This window comes from Acartia tonsa, chromosome 9 (assembly GCF_053477335.1).
Source record: "Acartia tonsa isolate MP-2025a chromosome 9, ASM5347733v1, whole genome shotgun sequence".
Lineage (NCBI taxonomy): Eukaryota > Metazoa > Arthropoda > Copepoda > Calanoida > Acartiidae > Acartia > Acartia tonsa.
This window is the reverse complement of record NC_137268.1, coordinates 48,011,598-48,027,704: the sequence shown is the minus strand read 5'-3', so window position 1 is coordinate 48,027,704 and position 16,107 is coordinate 48,011,598. Positions and strand designations below refer to the sequence as shown.

General features: G+C 32.5%; 1 protein-coding gene across 4 annotated transcripts in view; it reads right to left on the bottom strand.

Annotated features, from left to right (window-relative positions):
• LOC145329104 (calcium-activated potassium channel slowpoke-like) overlaps positions 1-16,107 on the bottom strand; it is a 282,479-nt gene that overhangs the window by 31,530 nt on the left and 234,842 nt on the right. For all 4 annotated transcript variants that reach the window (XM_080173138.1, XM_080173139.1, XM_080173140.1 and 1 more), the window contains 6 exons: positions 12,727-12,775; positions 11,673-11,768; positions 3,902-4,004; positions 2,855-2,930; positions 2,558-2,604; positions 1,674-1,703 (listed from right to left, as the gene is read on the bottom strand). In XM_080173138.1, the coding sequence (XP_080029264.1) occupies positions 1,674-1,703; positions 2,558-2,604; positions 2,855-2,930; positions 3,902-4,004; positions 11,673-11,768; positions 12,727-12,775 (401 nt within the window). The remainder of the gene's footprint in view (positions 1-1,673; positions 1,704-2,557; positions 2,605-2,854; positions 2,931-3,901; positions 4,005-11,672; positions 11,769-12,726; positions 12,776-16,107) is intronic.

Sequence of the window (16,107 nt, the reverse complement as noted above, 5' to 3'; positions counted from 1 at the left end):
GGATGATTATATCAAATAAAAATTTTTTGTTAAAAAGTTAAAAAATCAACATGTTTAAAATGAACATACGGACATTCTAGTAACGATTACAGAGTTGCTACGCTTTCTAAATCGTACCTAACTACTACAGGAATCATCATGCAAAGTATTAAATCGACAGGACAATTCAGCATGCCTAAATTAACGAAAAAAGCTATCCGTCTCGGACGTACCGACCCTTATTATAGAAAAGCTTCGCTTTTAGAATGACTAAAGTAAGTTTTAGTGAGTATTTTATTTACAGACGAAAGGTAAAGATATCCAAACAAGGATGACAACATCCATAAAAAGCGAGGTAAAAAATCATGGATTGGACAATTATACAAAGTGAGTTAAATATTAGAATTGTGTAAACATGCCAAAATGCAAAATGACAACTTTTAATGAGAATTGGAGGAGAATGCAAGTTTGTGGGCGTTGAAAAGCCCTTATGGGTAATAGAAATAATTTTATTTATGTAAAGATAGATAGATATCAATATACATGCACTGTTTAAAAAGCAATTTTTATATCAATGAAAATTTGCTTTATATATGTTATTTCTTTTTTTCTGTAAGTATCAAAACTTTTATATAATTAGGGTAAATTAAGTAACATTCTTGAAAAAAAGTATGTACACAGTTTTTAAATAAACGCACAATTTTTTTTTATTTTTAGTGTTTTTTAGAAAGCATATAAAGCAAGAAGAAAACATATACACCATGAAAAAAGTATGTATATTCTGCTAGATAATACCAAATTGAAATTTATTATCATTGCATAGATTTTCAGGTTTACCATTGCATTTTATGCTAATTTTTGTTGAATCTATGCATAATCTTGAAATTTTCAACACCTATTTTGCAATACATACCCTGGATGCATAATATTTTATAATATTTAGCGGCTTCGCCCCTAGCCACTAGGGGCTTTGCCCCAGGAGTTAATTAACAATTAAGAAATTGAGGGGTTTTTTTTTGGGGGGGGGGGTGTCCCACATAGGCGTCCAAAAGGGGGTAATTGGGCGATTACCCCCCCCCCAAACGATTTTGGGGGTGCCGTAGACACCCCAAAATTTTTTTTCATTTTACTCCCCCCCTTTAAAATTTACCTCCCCAAACAATTTTGGGGGGGGTAAATACCCCCCAAAAATAAAAAATCGCTAATAAAAAAAATTTTTGCGCGCTTCGCGCGCATTTTTAATACTATATATTTAATAAAATTTAAATTACCCCCCCAAAAAATTTTACCCCGGGGGTAAATTTTGGGGGGGTAAACTAAATTTACCCCTGCCAACAGGTTTCAGGGGGGGAAATTGCCCCCCCCAAACCAAATTTTACCCCCGGGGTAAAAATTTTGGGGGGGGTAACAAAAATTTGCGGCGCGCTTCGCGCGCCATTTTACCCCCCCAAAAAAAAACGATTTACCCCCCCCTTAAAAAAATTTTACCCCCCCCAAAATAAAAAGCTTGGACGCCCCTGGTGTCCCACCCTCAAGAATATACCCTAAAACCACCACAGGACCAGTATCTACATTCCCTCAAGAGTAGAGCCCAATCGGTTCAGTGGTTACCGAGATCTTAAGGAACAATCGTATGGACGGACGAAAAAACATCATTCTACTTTGTATTATAGATAATTTAATAATATTTCTACCTGTAACCCATTGTCTTAACAGTCTCAATGCTGAAATAAAAAATTATATTAAATTAGGTGAGTTAATTATAGCAAAAAAATGTTTATAGGCTTCAACTAAAATCTTTGACCTTAGATAAATCAACTTAGATTTTTCTTGTAATTATGATAACAAATATGTAATAGAACATTTTTAGTTTTTACAAATACTTTTTGTTAAGCTAACATAATTAAGGTCAACTCAAAAGAAAGGAAGGGGGAGCCAGAGGGTTATTAACCCGAACAAATTCTTGCTTTGGTTAGAAAAAGGAAGAAGGTTTAAAAATGTTTCTACCAATCTAAAAATTAGGTATAACTTGCCAGAATCTGTATGAAGCTTCTCTGAAAAGTAATTTGGGATCTACTGCAGTTCAAGGTAAAATATTGCTTGTAAGCAATATTTCCAAAAATCTATGAATTTTAAAGGCTGCTAGTTGCCAAACGGCTGAACGTACAGATCATGCCCGCACACCATTTTAAGCGGCATAAGAAGGCCTACAAATAATCTGGAATAGCCAAGATCTAATTATGCACAGGGAAAGCTTCACTGAAGAAAAAACACGTAAAATAGGTCTTTTTCGCGCATTTCTCTGCACTGCGAGATAATTATGCATTATTGATTTATGGCTATTCCAGATTATTTGTAGGCCTTCTTTTGCCGCTTAAAACAGTGTGCGGGTATGATCTGTACGTACAGCCGTTTGGCAGTTAGCAGCCTTTAAAATTCATATATTTTTGGTAATATTGCTTACCAGCAATATTTTACCGTGAACTGCAGTAGATCCGTAATTTGTCCGCTGAATGAATGAGATCTGAAAAGGACTTCTACCTATTTCACAATTTGAATAAGTTAAAAATTTTCTTACCAGACGCATTAAAATATGTTGCAGACATCAGAGAATCTAACAAACCCCTAAAATTATGATTATTGTAATTTACAAATGTATAGGTATAGAATATACTTGAATATTATGAGAGGTAAAAATTTGTCTTTAATGTAGTTTGCTATTAATAACTTTATTTATTGGCCTGTTCGTTTATCCAATAGGAAGGGAGGGGATGGGTTCAAGGGGGTTAATTGGAGTATCGTTATTTTAGCCAGCTGAAAGTATCACTTCATTAGAGAACATGAAATTTGATGCAAATATATCAATTTAGATTACCTAGCCATGGCAACTCCACCAGCAAAAGGCAATGTTTTATACAATTCAACATCAGACATATACATCTCTTGCTCATCTGAATACAGTTTTTCTATCAACAAAATAACTTTTATTAGTTCTTTGTAATAACACTTTGCCTTCCTGTCATTGCTTGTTGGAGCTTATTTTACATAAATTTTAATTATGATTAATTTTCTAATGATAATATTTATGATATAAAACAAGCCAAATGTTAACTAGGTACAAATAGAATTGACACATGCTAGATTAATTATTTAATCTTAGTAATGCTAAAGGATGCAAAACATTATTGGCTTTCACAAGGTCAAGAATAATATTACCTTCTGTTAATAACCTAATTAAAGAGGGTCATTTTTTTTGCATAATTCTGCAAGTTGGGTTGTAGTCAAATGCTCTTAAGTCAAAGTTTTCTTAATTATAACTAAATGTAAAATAGTCTGTAATTAGGAACAGTTTGACCTAATGAGAGCATTTGACTAGAACCCAAACACATAACTTGTCAAAACTACCCGAAAAAAATTACCCTCTTTCATCCAATTTCACAGTATAAAGTTTTGTTATCTAGGTACCTAACATTACTGGCAAATGGAAAGTTTAGTTACCTAGGTACCTAATATTATTGGAAAGTTTAGTTACCTAGGTACCTATTATTGTTTGAAATGTTAGTTACCTAGTTACCTAGGTACCTAATATTATTGGAAAGTTTAGTTACCTAGGTACCTATTATTATTTGAAATTTTAGTTACCTAGGTACCTAATATTATTGGAAAGTTTAGTTACTTAGGTACCTATTATTATTGGAAATTTTAGTTACCTAAGTATCTAATATTATTGGAAAGTTTAGTTAACTATGTACCTATTATTATTGGAAATTTTAGTTTCCTAGTTACCTAGGTACCTAATATTATTGGAAAGTTTAGTTACCTAGACACCCAACATTAATGGAAAGTTTATTTACCTAGGTACTTAACATAATTGTAAAGTTTTGATACCTAGGTACCTAATATTGTTAGAAAGTTTAGTTACCTAGGTACCTAACATTATTGGCAAATGCAAGGTCAAGTAGAATAGGTACATTGTGGATATTGATATCAGAATTCTCTGGCTCCTCCTGTCCATCCTCATCCATCTAAATAAACATTTGAATTAAACAATATATCATCGATCTTATTATATAAAGTAGTTAGATTTTTTTTGTCTAAAGCTAAAGATCTCAATGACTCCTGAATAGATTGAATTCTCTATTTTAGATAAGCTTTACACACATAGGTAATATGATGTTTTTAGGCTATCTTATGTTCTTACTTAACGCTTGGGATGGTTTAAAGCTATTTCTAGCCCTTTTCTGTCACTTTAATACTGACCCTCCTGATGCGCTAGGGGCATACCCCTTAGTTATATACAAAGTAGTACAATGTCTGTCTGAAGCTTGAAATCCTTCTACCTGCTGAATCAATTAGGTTGTACTGATCATGGTATATACCTTCGGATCATGTGGTGGTTTTAAGATATTTTTAGGAAATGGGACAACATCCATATGCAATTTTTTTTTCCTCAAAATTATAAAAATGGGGAAAGTAAAATTAATTTATTCAGCTCTAAAATAGTAAGAATAATTTAAAACATAATTGTATGAAACAAGAAAACATTGAATAGTAATGAGAGATAAGTTGAACATCTCATTGTTCAAATTTAAAATTTTAACAATAAGATTTTTTTTGTATAGAAACAAAACACTGTACAATACATTCAACTATAGCTAGGATGCAAATAGACAATTACTGGAAATTGCAGAATTAATGGTCCTTTGAAATGCAGTTAGGATTGCATACTTAAATATATAAAAAAAAATCAAGTATTCATTGAAATTTAAAATAGAAAACAGAACACAGCAAACAATTTTAGTAAAATATTTTAATTGTAATTAAAGTCAAAATGCAAATAACTAATAAACCGATTGGGGTTTTCATTTTAGGGAAGCTTTACATAGGTCCTGGGATGGTGTTTATTTCAGAGTCAAGTCTTGAATTGGTTTTAGTCTATTCTTATACCCTTCCCTTCTAGATGCTAGAGGCGAAATCACTGGTTCTAAAGAAATATCTGAGCTATAGTTGTCAAGTACAAAAAGAGGTGTTCGGCGGAGGAGGGAGGGGGTATATCTACCCCCCTGGCAAAATCAAGGCGTTGTTAACTCTCGGAGCTAACAAAGCTGGTTTTATTCTAATAATTTTCCATTTGAATATTCTTGGAGAGCTGTCTAAAAATAACTATTATAGACTTATATAAGTATGATAAAACATTTCTATGCTGCTTTAGAAAGGAGAGCTAAAAGAGATATTTGAATTAAAGGAAAAAGTGCAAAGCTCTGCGTATAAAGTTGTAAGAGAGAATTGCACAAAGTAAATGTGCCATGACTTAAGTTTAACACATTTAATATCTGGGGAAAGGGTTCAGACAAAAATAAAAGCTATCTATTAATTTTAGACATTGTGGGTAGAGCAATCATAAATAAAATAATTATTATATTAATGAATTGAGGTGGAAGATGGATAATATGATAATGTTGTACAACTGCCATTATTTACAACATACATATGATTTCCAGTGGCGTGCGAAGCACTTTGTCTAGGGGGGGGCATTTTGAAGATTTTGATTACATATACTAATTTTAAATAAGGGTGTTTTAAGGGGTGGGATTATTTGATTATGGGCCTTCTAGTCCTTATCCCTTCTTCCCCATCCCTTCCCCCATCCCTATTTCCCGTTTATATCCCCTATCTCTTCCCCCCCCCCCCATCTCTTCTCCCCCATCCTTTCTCCCCACCCTGCAATGACCGAAGGGAAGGGAGCTAGAAAGCATCTTTGAAAAAAAAGTACAGAATATAATTCAACCTCCCCCCCCCCCCACCACAAAACATTTTTTATGGGTGGAAGGGGATGTTATAAAATCTCAGCAGGAAGGATGAATAACCCCATTAAAAAAAAATTTTGGGGGGGGGGAGGAGATAAAAACACTCATTTTGGAAATATTTTACCAAAAATTAACCTAATATGTAAAACTGATTTTAAATATTTCTTTATTGTATGACAACAAGGATGACAACACCTTTAAGTAGCAAAGCACAAAAAATCATTAATAAGAATACAGACAAGTAGATTTAAAGAGCATCTGTTGAAATAAATATACATTTTAGGTAGAAAAAGTCACAAATCCTTTTTCCTGCATATTGTGTGATGACAGTCAAAGTAAATTACATACTGGATGCTTGAAACAGCGAGAAATTTTATTTAATTTAATATTATAATCCACAAAAAAAATTTATCGTACCATAAAAACCAAAGATATAAAGAACTATGTAAAAAATAAAAAAAATTACTTGTCCTTTCATCTACAGATATAAAAATCTCTTAGAAATATGGAAAACTTTGGAGTATAGTCTCTTTTGTGGCAAGGGGCATTTTGTCGTATTTTCATAGTAGCTTTTAATAGGTTATTCTAGGTTAAGTTAGGGCAGGTGATTTCCCTGTAGGGTTGGACAATTGGCCCCGCAGGAGCTATAAATAGGGGAAAAGCTACTGTGAAAATACGACAAAATGCACCTTAAGAGGCAATGTCACAAAAGGGACTATACCCGAAATTTAAAAGATACAAAAATAGCCAAGAACGTCCTGAAAAGCAGTCCAACATCCATAAATTTTTAAAAGTTAATTATACTCCATAATGATGGGAATGTTAACATCAAGTTTTAGCCTTCTATCTTTAATTGCAGTTGAAAAAATCACATTTCCCCCTTAGCATTACGTACTGACAGCCATAGTGAATTATAGAGAAGCTAAAAAGTTATATCAACATATCCTACCCTCTTTAAATGGCACTTTAAAACTCTGTTAATTTTTCATTAAGTGGTGTTTCCAATGATTTATAAGGGCGGTGCGTGAAGCGCACCTAAAAATATTTACTCCCCCTTTGAACTAAAATCAATTAAAGACAACAAGAGTGGCGTATTTTATCAAGTTAGGAATATATAGTGTAGTTAGTTTTAAGGGTTTTTAATGAAAATTGCCATAAAAAACATGTCTTTTTGTAAGGGTATGTAAACAAAAAAATGATAAACTTATCCTGAAAATAATATGACATCATATATAGTTATTCATTTAGACAGACATACAGTGTTGAGAAAAAGGCTTAGATAAATATCAATGCTGTTTCTTTTTTATATAAAATAACTTTTTGATTAAATATTTGTTGTTTACAAATGTTTTTATAGAAATAAAAACAAAATATACAATGCATGTGATAAAAAGCAGAAACCATTTGGAAGTGCGCAAAGCGCAATTTTTTTTCTTCAAAAATGCAGGGAAGGAGGGGTTTTTGGGCTATTTATCACACTCATCCCAAATAATTCATATAAAATTTTCTTATTCGTTGGCTCAACAACTTTGGGGACTTTAATGGAATTTTGATTGGTTGGTTAATTAAGTCAAGTTTCCATACATTTCATCCACTAATTGTAATCTATATAAGGGGTAATTTTGTGTATCATCATTGGGGATGTACAAAATTTCTTTGGTAAAAAGTTTATATTATACCAAATAAAATACTTCCTATTACCTGGTTTGTTATGTTCAGTGAAAAAAGATTATAACCTAATTTCTACACTAATTAAAAAATTTGGTAAGGTTAAATGAATAGTAACTGTCTGGTTGGCGCGAAGCGCCAACAATTTTTTTTGTTGAGTATTTCTTGATCTTTTTTTGGAAACTGGGATAGTCTTGCTTTTTGTAGGGTAGGGGGCAAAAAGGGGCATTTTTGTTGACCAGGGGGGGGGGCAAAATGGGGCATTTTTCAACATTTAGGGGGGGCATGGGGGGCGGTGGCTAGGGGGGGGGCAGGGGGGTGTGTTTTGGTCGCTAGGGGGGGGGGGGGCGATTGCCCCAAATGCCCCCTTCGGTTCGCACGCCACTGATGATTTCTGAAACTATTTAAAATGTACACCATTCAAACATATTTTACTAACATTGGGTAACTGTGAATTTCCAAACATTTTTTACACATTATTTTTATAAAAAAAAGTTTACAAAAAGGCAAGACTAAACTTTCAAGAGACATCTAGTCTCAGAGCTATATGAAAACATGACCTATTTTTTGCCCATAATCACATACCTATATCCCTAATATAATTTGCACTCAGATTTAACAAGAATATCTGTATGCATGAGTTTTATTTAAAGTGGACAAATTTTAATTAAAATTTATGTTTTAACAGCATTGTTTTAATTAGAGAAGCCGCAAATATTAAAACGAAAATTATAAAAAATAAAACAAAACTGGAATTAATCTTCTGATTTTTTTTTTAAATTTTTGTAAAAAAAACTATCTGTAATACAATGGTATACATGATTATTTAATACGGCTGAGAACCTGTTCTAATTTAGCGGATTTTAATTGGGTTCCAAGCCATACTGGAATAGTTATTACTCGCATCGTATTATAAACGGCTTTCCGCGGATTTAGAATGTACAATTATAAGATTAAAACTAGTTTGTTTAGCCCTGAGGTGCCAAAGGCACCGGCTAAAAAAACTGGTTTTAATCTTATGATTGTACATTTTTATATTCGTAGAAAGCTAGATATAATACGATGCTAGACATAGTTTTTTCGTATGGATGAGAACCGGTTCCTATCCACCGGATTCGAATGAATACGAGAAATATTATTACACTTTTGGTGGAAAATATATTCAACATCTAAATAGTTTCTTAATTAATTATTATTTCTAGTTGTATCATTAGGGTTAATTTCTGGAAAATCAAGAAGAAAGAAAAAGTGTAGAAGAAAGAATGTAATTAATTAACCTAAGTTTGTACAGAGTTAATGGAAAAAAATATTATTGGATTATTTTAAATCAGCTGTACCGTTATGGTTTTCCTTTACTTAAAAGGTAGCTTCTTATAGGTTCTAGGTTTATAACTATTTGGGAGAGAAGGTGCCATCACCCTCCTAAGAGAAATCATTACTAGAATAATCATCTGCCACATTTTTTTTTACTTTTTCTTATTAAAACTTAAAATTGAATATGAGGAGGGTTGACTCTCCCCACACCAAAACTGTCACTTGAGTCATCTAGGGGCGTAGCCACTAGTAATTTTACTGAGCATCTAGTCTTAAATTAGTCTTGCTATGTTCTGTCCATATATTTATTTTCCAATGAGCTTCATTAAAACACTTTTTATCATTAATCTTTATATCCTATTATGTAGATTGTTAATAGGACATGTGTAGTGCAAAAAGTTAACTCATTAATTGTCTTTCTCGTATTCATTCGAATCCGGTGGACAGGAACCGGTTCTCATCAATACAAAAAACTATGTCTAGCATCGTATTATATCCAGTTTTCTACGAATATAGAAATGTACAATCATAAGATTAAAACCAGTTTTTTTAGCCGGTACCTCCGGCACCTCGGGGCTAAAAAAAACTAGTTTTAATCTTATAATTGTACATTCTATATCCGCGGAAAGCCCTTTATAATACGATACGAGAAATAACTATTCTCGTATTCATTTGAATCCGGTGGATAGGAACCGGTTCTCATGAATACGAAAAAACTATGTCTAGCATCGTATTATATCCAGTTTTCTACGAATATAGAAATGTACAATCATAAGATTAAAACTAGTTTTTTTAGTCCCGTGGTGTACATTCTATATCCGCGGAAAGCCGTTTATAATACGATACGAGAAATAACTATTCCCGTATCGCTTCGAACCCAACTAATATCCAGTGGATTAGAACCGGTTCTCAGCCATACTGATAAATTATGTCTAGCATCCTATTACATCCAGTTTTCTACGAATATAAAAATGTTCAATCATGAGATTAAAACCAGTTTTTTAGCCCGTGCCTTCTGCATCTCGGGGCTAAAAAACTGGTACTTGTACATTGTATATCCGCGGAAAGCTGTTTATAATACGTTACGAGAAATATCTATTATAAGAATTGTAAAGTACATTTTACTTGATAAGAAAATGAAAAGGGCCATGGAACAAATATTTTTTTAAAAGAATGTATGTATATGATTTTTAACAAAACGAGTTTTTGTAAATTGTCTCATTCCTATGTTTAAGCCATTAAAGTAAAAGAATAGAGGGGGCACGAACTATATATTACTCGGTTCACGGGGCGGGGATCCTGTACCCACTTTCAATAGGGTATTTGAATATCAGCCAATAGCGTCTTAAATATTGACATAGCCAAGTCGCTGCACAAAAGCAGAAAGCGATTTGCTAGCAGACGAAAAAGGTCTTCAACAACAGGTAGTTGTCTGAGTTAAACATCTATACTTATACATTTATTTTAAGACATAGTATGATTTTTTAAAAGTCTCTAAAAATATGACTTCTAAATTTCAGAAATTATTTCTATTTTCATATTTCCTTAAAATCCAATTTGTTTTTTCTCGAAAATGTTTTTGATTAAATATAATGCTTTATATATATTTTTACTTATTCATAATGATTTTACGCATAAAAATAATTCTTTTTCTGTAAAACAAAATATAACTAGTGCCAGGGATCGACAGCCGGACGTTAGCCTTCAGGGAATCGACCTTTTACCATTTATAAAATCAGCTTGAAGTCTAAATTTGACCCAAGTATAACAGTTCCTCTTTTTTTAGAATTTCAAAGTATCCAAACAGGTTTAAATTTGATGCTAATTTACGGCTGCTAAGCCCTGACTACTGGAACTAGTCAATGTAGATTTTATATACATTTATTTATTGTATTGGATGAAATATGCGTGGATATTATGACAAGTAAAAAGTTGTCGTCAATTTAGTTTGTTAACATCGGCATTAATAATTGGTCAGTTCGTTTTCCAGTAGGAGGGGAGGGGGTAAAAGGGGGAAGGGTGGGGATTGTTATTCTTGCAAGCTACAAGGTTCACTTTATAGAGTAAATGATAATCTGGTGTAATATCCAAGCTGTAATATATCCATTTATCTTCAATTTTCAGCTGTTAAATTATGATTATAAGATTATTTTCAAATTTTAAATTTGTTTTCAACATTTACAATTAGATTTCTCAGAACTGTTTATCAAAATAAATCTCTAGATTATTAATAAGTAAATATTTATATTTGAAAGGATTTTATTTTTAAGAAAATGACGTTTGAACTAAACTTTTAATGTACAATTTTATCCAAACTGTTCTTATTGCTTTACATTTTACTAGCGGCTGCGCCTCTAGAGGCCCCTAGGTTCCCCTCCCCCATTTCTAATTTTAGTAAAAAAATTTAAATTTTTTGGGGGGGTGGGGGAAATTTATTTTCTAAGGGCGATTTATCTTTGGAGGGTGGTGGTACGCTCCTCCAAAATAGATATAAACCTTCCCGAGACCTATGAAAATCTACCCTGAGAAGGAGAACCTGATCGGTTCAGTGGTTAGCGAGATCATTCGGGACAAACAAACAAACAGACAGACATTATTCAACTTTGTATTATAGATAATTAGTTGGGTTTTATTGTCTCTACGACTGTCTTAAAAAAAAACATGAATATTTGGATAATGTAGCTTGATTGACAGACCGACGAAAATAAATTACATACTGGATGTTCATTAGCTTAGAGAATCTTCAAAAAAAATAATCAGTCGTCTATCTAGAATAGCTGCGACGAAAATCACACCTGTCCCATAGAGATAGGGAAGGACAAACAAAATTGATTATAGAGTCTTTATTTATAACAGTATAAATGCATATGAAAACATTCTATCTATCTAACTTAAAATTTTCACCTTGATGAAATCTGCTCCAAAGTTCATGTATTTGATATTGAGCGCTGCCATTATTATCTCTTTATCCGCCAGAACCGGCTCAGATTTCTCAGGAGTCTAGAAAAGTGTAAATTTTGATATATTTACATGCATAACAAATTGACGTAAATGATGTATAGGTGTCGAAAAATCATAATTTCGAAGATTTTACAAAAAGTGGATCGTAGATTTTAATAAAATGGTTGGGCGATTTTTTACAATTCTAATTCTTTTAAAAATACTTTTTATATTTTTTACAATTTCTGTACGCCTTTCTGTCTGTCTGTCTGTCTTTATGTATCTCTTTCTTTGTAGAAATTTTCCTATTTTCCTTGGGAGGCTATTTTTCTTAAGTAAATGTCATAAAGCTACTTTGTCCTAGAAGCTACTTTGTCCGGAGGCTACTTAATCCGAGGCTACTATGTCCAAATTCCGTTTATTATAGCATTAAAGTAAACTAATAAAAGGGGCATGATCTATATGTACTTCTGCCCACAGGGCGGGGACCCTGTCCTGACACTGTATAGATTCTTTGAAATCAGCTAGTAGCGTTGGAAATATAAACACAGCCAAGTTCCTACAAAAGAACAAAAAAAAAATTGATCCTGTTCTTTTTAGGGATTCGGGTGTTTTTACATTTTTTACGCTATTAGCTTATTTCAAAGACCCAATACAAAATTGGGATAGAGTCCCTTCTCTCTGGGCAGAGTTACATATAGAATAAGATAAAAAAAAACAAGGATCTACATCCACTATGGACAGACGAACCAGTCATAATTGTAGACAAGCTATGCTTTTAGATATTATTATTTACAAGGGTTGAGTCGGATACTTTTTTTGGCTGGATACCGGATATCCGGCTGATTTATTATGCCGGATATCCGGAGCCGGCCAGATATCTGACCAACGTTTGAAATCCGGCAAATTATTGAATATCCAATATTTGAAATTATCCGAATACCCTATAGTTTTAATATCCGGTATCCGTCCGGATATTGAAAATGGCCGGATATCCGGCGAAAACCTATTTTTTTACCTTTGCAGAAAGTATGATACAGGTTCGACACAGGTTTACTTTAGCAGCTCTGAAAATAAATGAGGGATGAAGCTCTTTATAGTGCCTTTAAAAAATAAGACGTCATATGGCAAACTTTGGCCAAAAATTGTAAAATTTATCCACTTTTATATAAGCACTATAAAGAGACTCATGGGAGTTGATTGCATTCAAAGATTTGAAATGCGATCGGAAGATTTTAACTTACCAAAATACAAATCAAGTACTTTAAAATATAGAATATTTTGTTTTATAGTAGTAAACATAAACCATAAATCACATTGTCTGTACGTCCGTCCGTAACGCAATGGGGGATATGCTATTTTCCAGGCTAATTTTTTGATAGTTTGTTGATTTTTTGTATACCAAAGAGCATCATTATACAAATTACTTAGTCTGTCAGTCTGTCGGTCATTCTCTTAAATACTTTTTTATATTGATATGTAAACGTTTCATGATTTTCTTTTTTTATCATATCTTATTTTCCTTTCCTTCTCCTTCTTTTTTATAGCATCTGAAAATTTAACTCCATACATGAATTTTTGTGCTGTTTTTACTTGTGTGTGATGTCATCCTTGTTATAGTAACATGTTCATGAAGAAGAAATTAACAATGCAGTTTTGTGTAACTGTCATGTACAAAACTAGAAACAAAAAATTGGTAATTCCCATATTTTGTAAATGGAAATAACTAGAACCATTAACCCTTTACAGTCGGGCCCCTTGACGCACCTTAATCGGTCCCCCCCTATTATCTCAGTCCCTATTAGAGCTAGATGGCTAAAAATTTTTGTGCAAGTACCCTGTTTGATCATGAAATTCCGACCTTTTATAAGTCTAAGTCAATTTCGCTTCCTTCGCCCTTTTATTTAACAGCCTTTGTTTTTAGGTCTGTAATTTAAGATAGAAAAAAACGAAGGGGGGGGGGGGCCCTCCCCTCCCCTCGACCGTTAAGGGTTAATTGCATTTTAAAAGCTACCGAAGAAAGTTATAATACCCCTCCCCTTATTTAAAAAAACAAATTAATAAAATAAAATAGGAAGAGGGATGCAGGTTCTTTGTTTAAATAGTCGCTATGAGGGACTCTAACCTGTTGGGGCTACCCAGTACCCAATAAAACCTTATCCAACCTGACCTAACCTATAAAAAAAACCTCATTCTTATTTAAGATAGAGCGGATCAGTGCTCAGCAAGGGCTTAATTATTTAACCTTTATCTTAAGCTGTGTGCTTATGTCACTCTAATTTTTATTTTTACGTTTCTATTTTGGGAATATGAATAAAATGCATACAAAATAAGAAATTAATTTGTTCAACATTTTTTAGATTAAGTTTATTTCTTTCGAAGTAGTCATCCTATTTCTTAAAAAATAAAAGGGGCCCGAAATGCCTAATTGCAAAAAGAGAGATAGTGAAATAATCTGAAAATCTTGCAAATGACATTAAGATAAAATTAATGTGCATGTACTATACATTTATATTTCTTTTCATTACAACTATTTCTTCTTAATTCTTATTTGGTTGTCAAACACCATTCTAATGTCAAAATGTCAATAATTATTTTTTTAAGCGAAGCTTTTCTATAATTAGGGTCAGTCCGCCCGAGATAGATAGCTTTTATTCGTTAATTTAGGTATGTTATAATTGTCTTATCGATTTCAACTTTGCATGATGATTCCTGATGTAGTTAGGTACGATTTAGAAAGCGTAGCAACTCTATAATCATTACCAGAATGACCGTACGTCCATTTTAAACATGTTGATTTTCAACGTATTTAACAACAAATTTGTATCAGATAAAATTATTCTATTAATCTGATTTTTTAAATACTGATTACTAGGACAACAAAGAACAATATTATAAGCGAAGCATCTCTATAATCAATCAAGTCCTAAAAATTAAAGTATGTCCATAAACATTATCCTGTATCTAGCGTTTTTCAACAAATTTTATTTATAATTTTGCTTCGACTATTATATTTTTATATTCTGATTATTCAGTTCTGACACTATACAAGTGTTAATGTCCGTTTGTCCTACCGTTTCAGTGCTTCGCTTTTATGGATGTTGTCATCCTTGTTTTTCAAGAAAATGCGCATAAACTTAATAATACAATAGAAATAAAAGGTTAGATCCTTTAACTGGTCCAATAGGAATTTGGTGAATGAAAAATCATGCCGGAAGGGATGAGATATTCGATTGTTTATTACACTAGTCCCCAAAGTTTTATGTTAACGTTTTCTTATTCGTTTGCTCAACAACTTTGGGGACTTACATTAAATTTTGATTAGTTGGTTCATTAGGTTGAGTGTCCAAGTATTATCACTAACTGTAATCTACAGACGTGGTAGTTTTGTGTATCATCAGTGGGCATATATATCAATTTATCAGCCATTGTCTTATCCTTTTAAATCTCTGAGCACTGGTCGCCGGAAGGGAAAAGCAGTTTTTTGAAAGGGGCTCTCTGAGATTATTACAGATTCTGATTAATACATATATAGACAAATAAAAAATGCAAAAAACGAAATCAAAAGCGTTCCTCCTTGGGAGAAAATCCGGGAAAAAGTTTTTAGCTATTTTTAACCTAAAATTCACATTGGAAAGCCTGCAAAGATATAAAGACATTTTAAACATGTCATTGCTCAGCTCCTAGAAGTGGTAGAAAAATGCTACGCATACCATTGAAAAGCTCATAACCTTTAGTTTTCATAAAGGTATATAACTTTTTTGTACTATTATTAGTTTTTGAGCTATCCTCTGAAGTATACACAAGTTTTAAAAATGCAGTTTTTATTGAATTTTAAGTTTGATACTTGTTACACAAATCTTTTTAAATTAAATTGCTTAGCACCTAGGAGTTATATATATTATTCTATATAGGTATATTTGTATATTTTAGGTACTCTCAATTTAAGCTTTGAAATGTGTATAGTTTTTAGTAAGAACCAAGGAGGGAGGGGGGGAGTTTATACACTACTAAATGAAATGCAGTATAAAATTTTGCCCTGGTTGTTTTTGTTATATCTCTAAAAATAAGCTTAGACATTAGATTTTAGTGTCTTAGGGGCTGTTTTACCCCATTAGCCCCGAGAAGGAAAGTGCCAAAATTCAATTTTCAAGGTTTTACTGGTATATTTAATCATGTTATTTTACAAAAATAATCAGGTTAATAACTATAACAACAAGCCCAAAAACATCCAGGGCAAAATTTTATACTGCATTTCATTTCCTATAAGTGTATAAACTCCGCCCTCCCTACAAACTATACGCATTTCAAAGACAATTTTTAATTAAGCTAAAATTGAAATTACACAAAATATACAAATGTACCTATATAAAATAAATATATAACTCCTAAGTGCTAA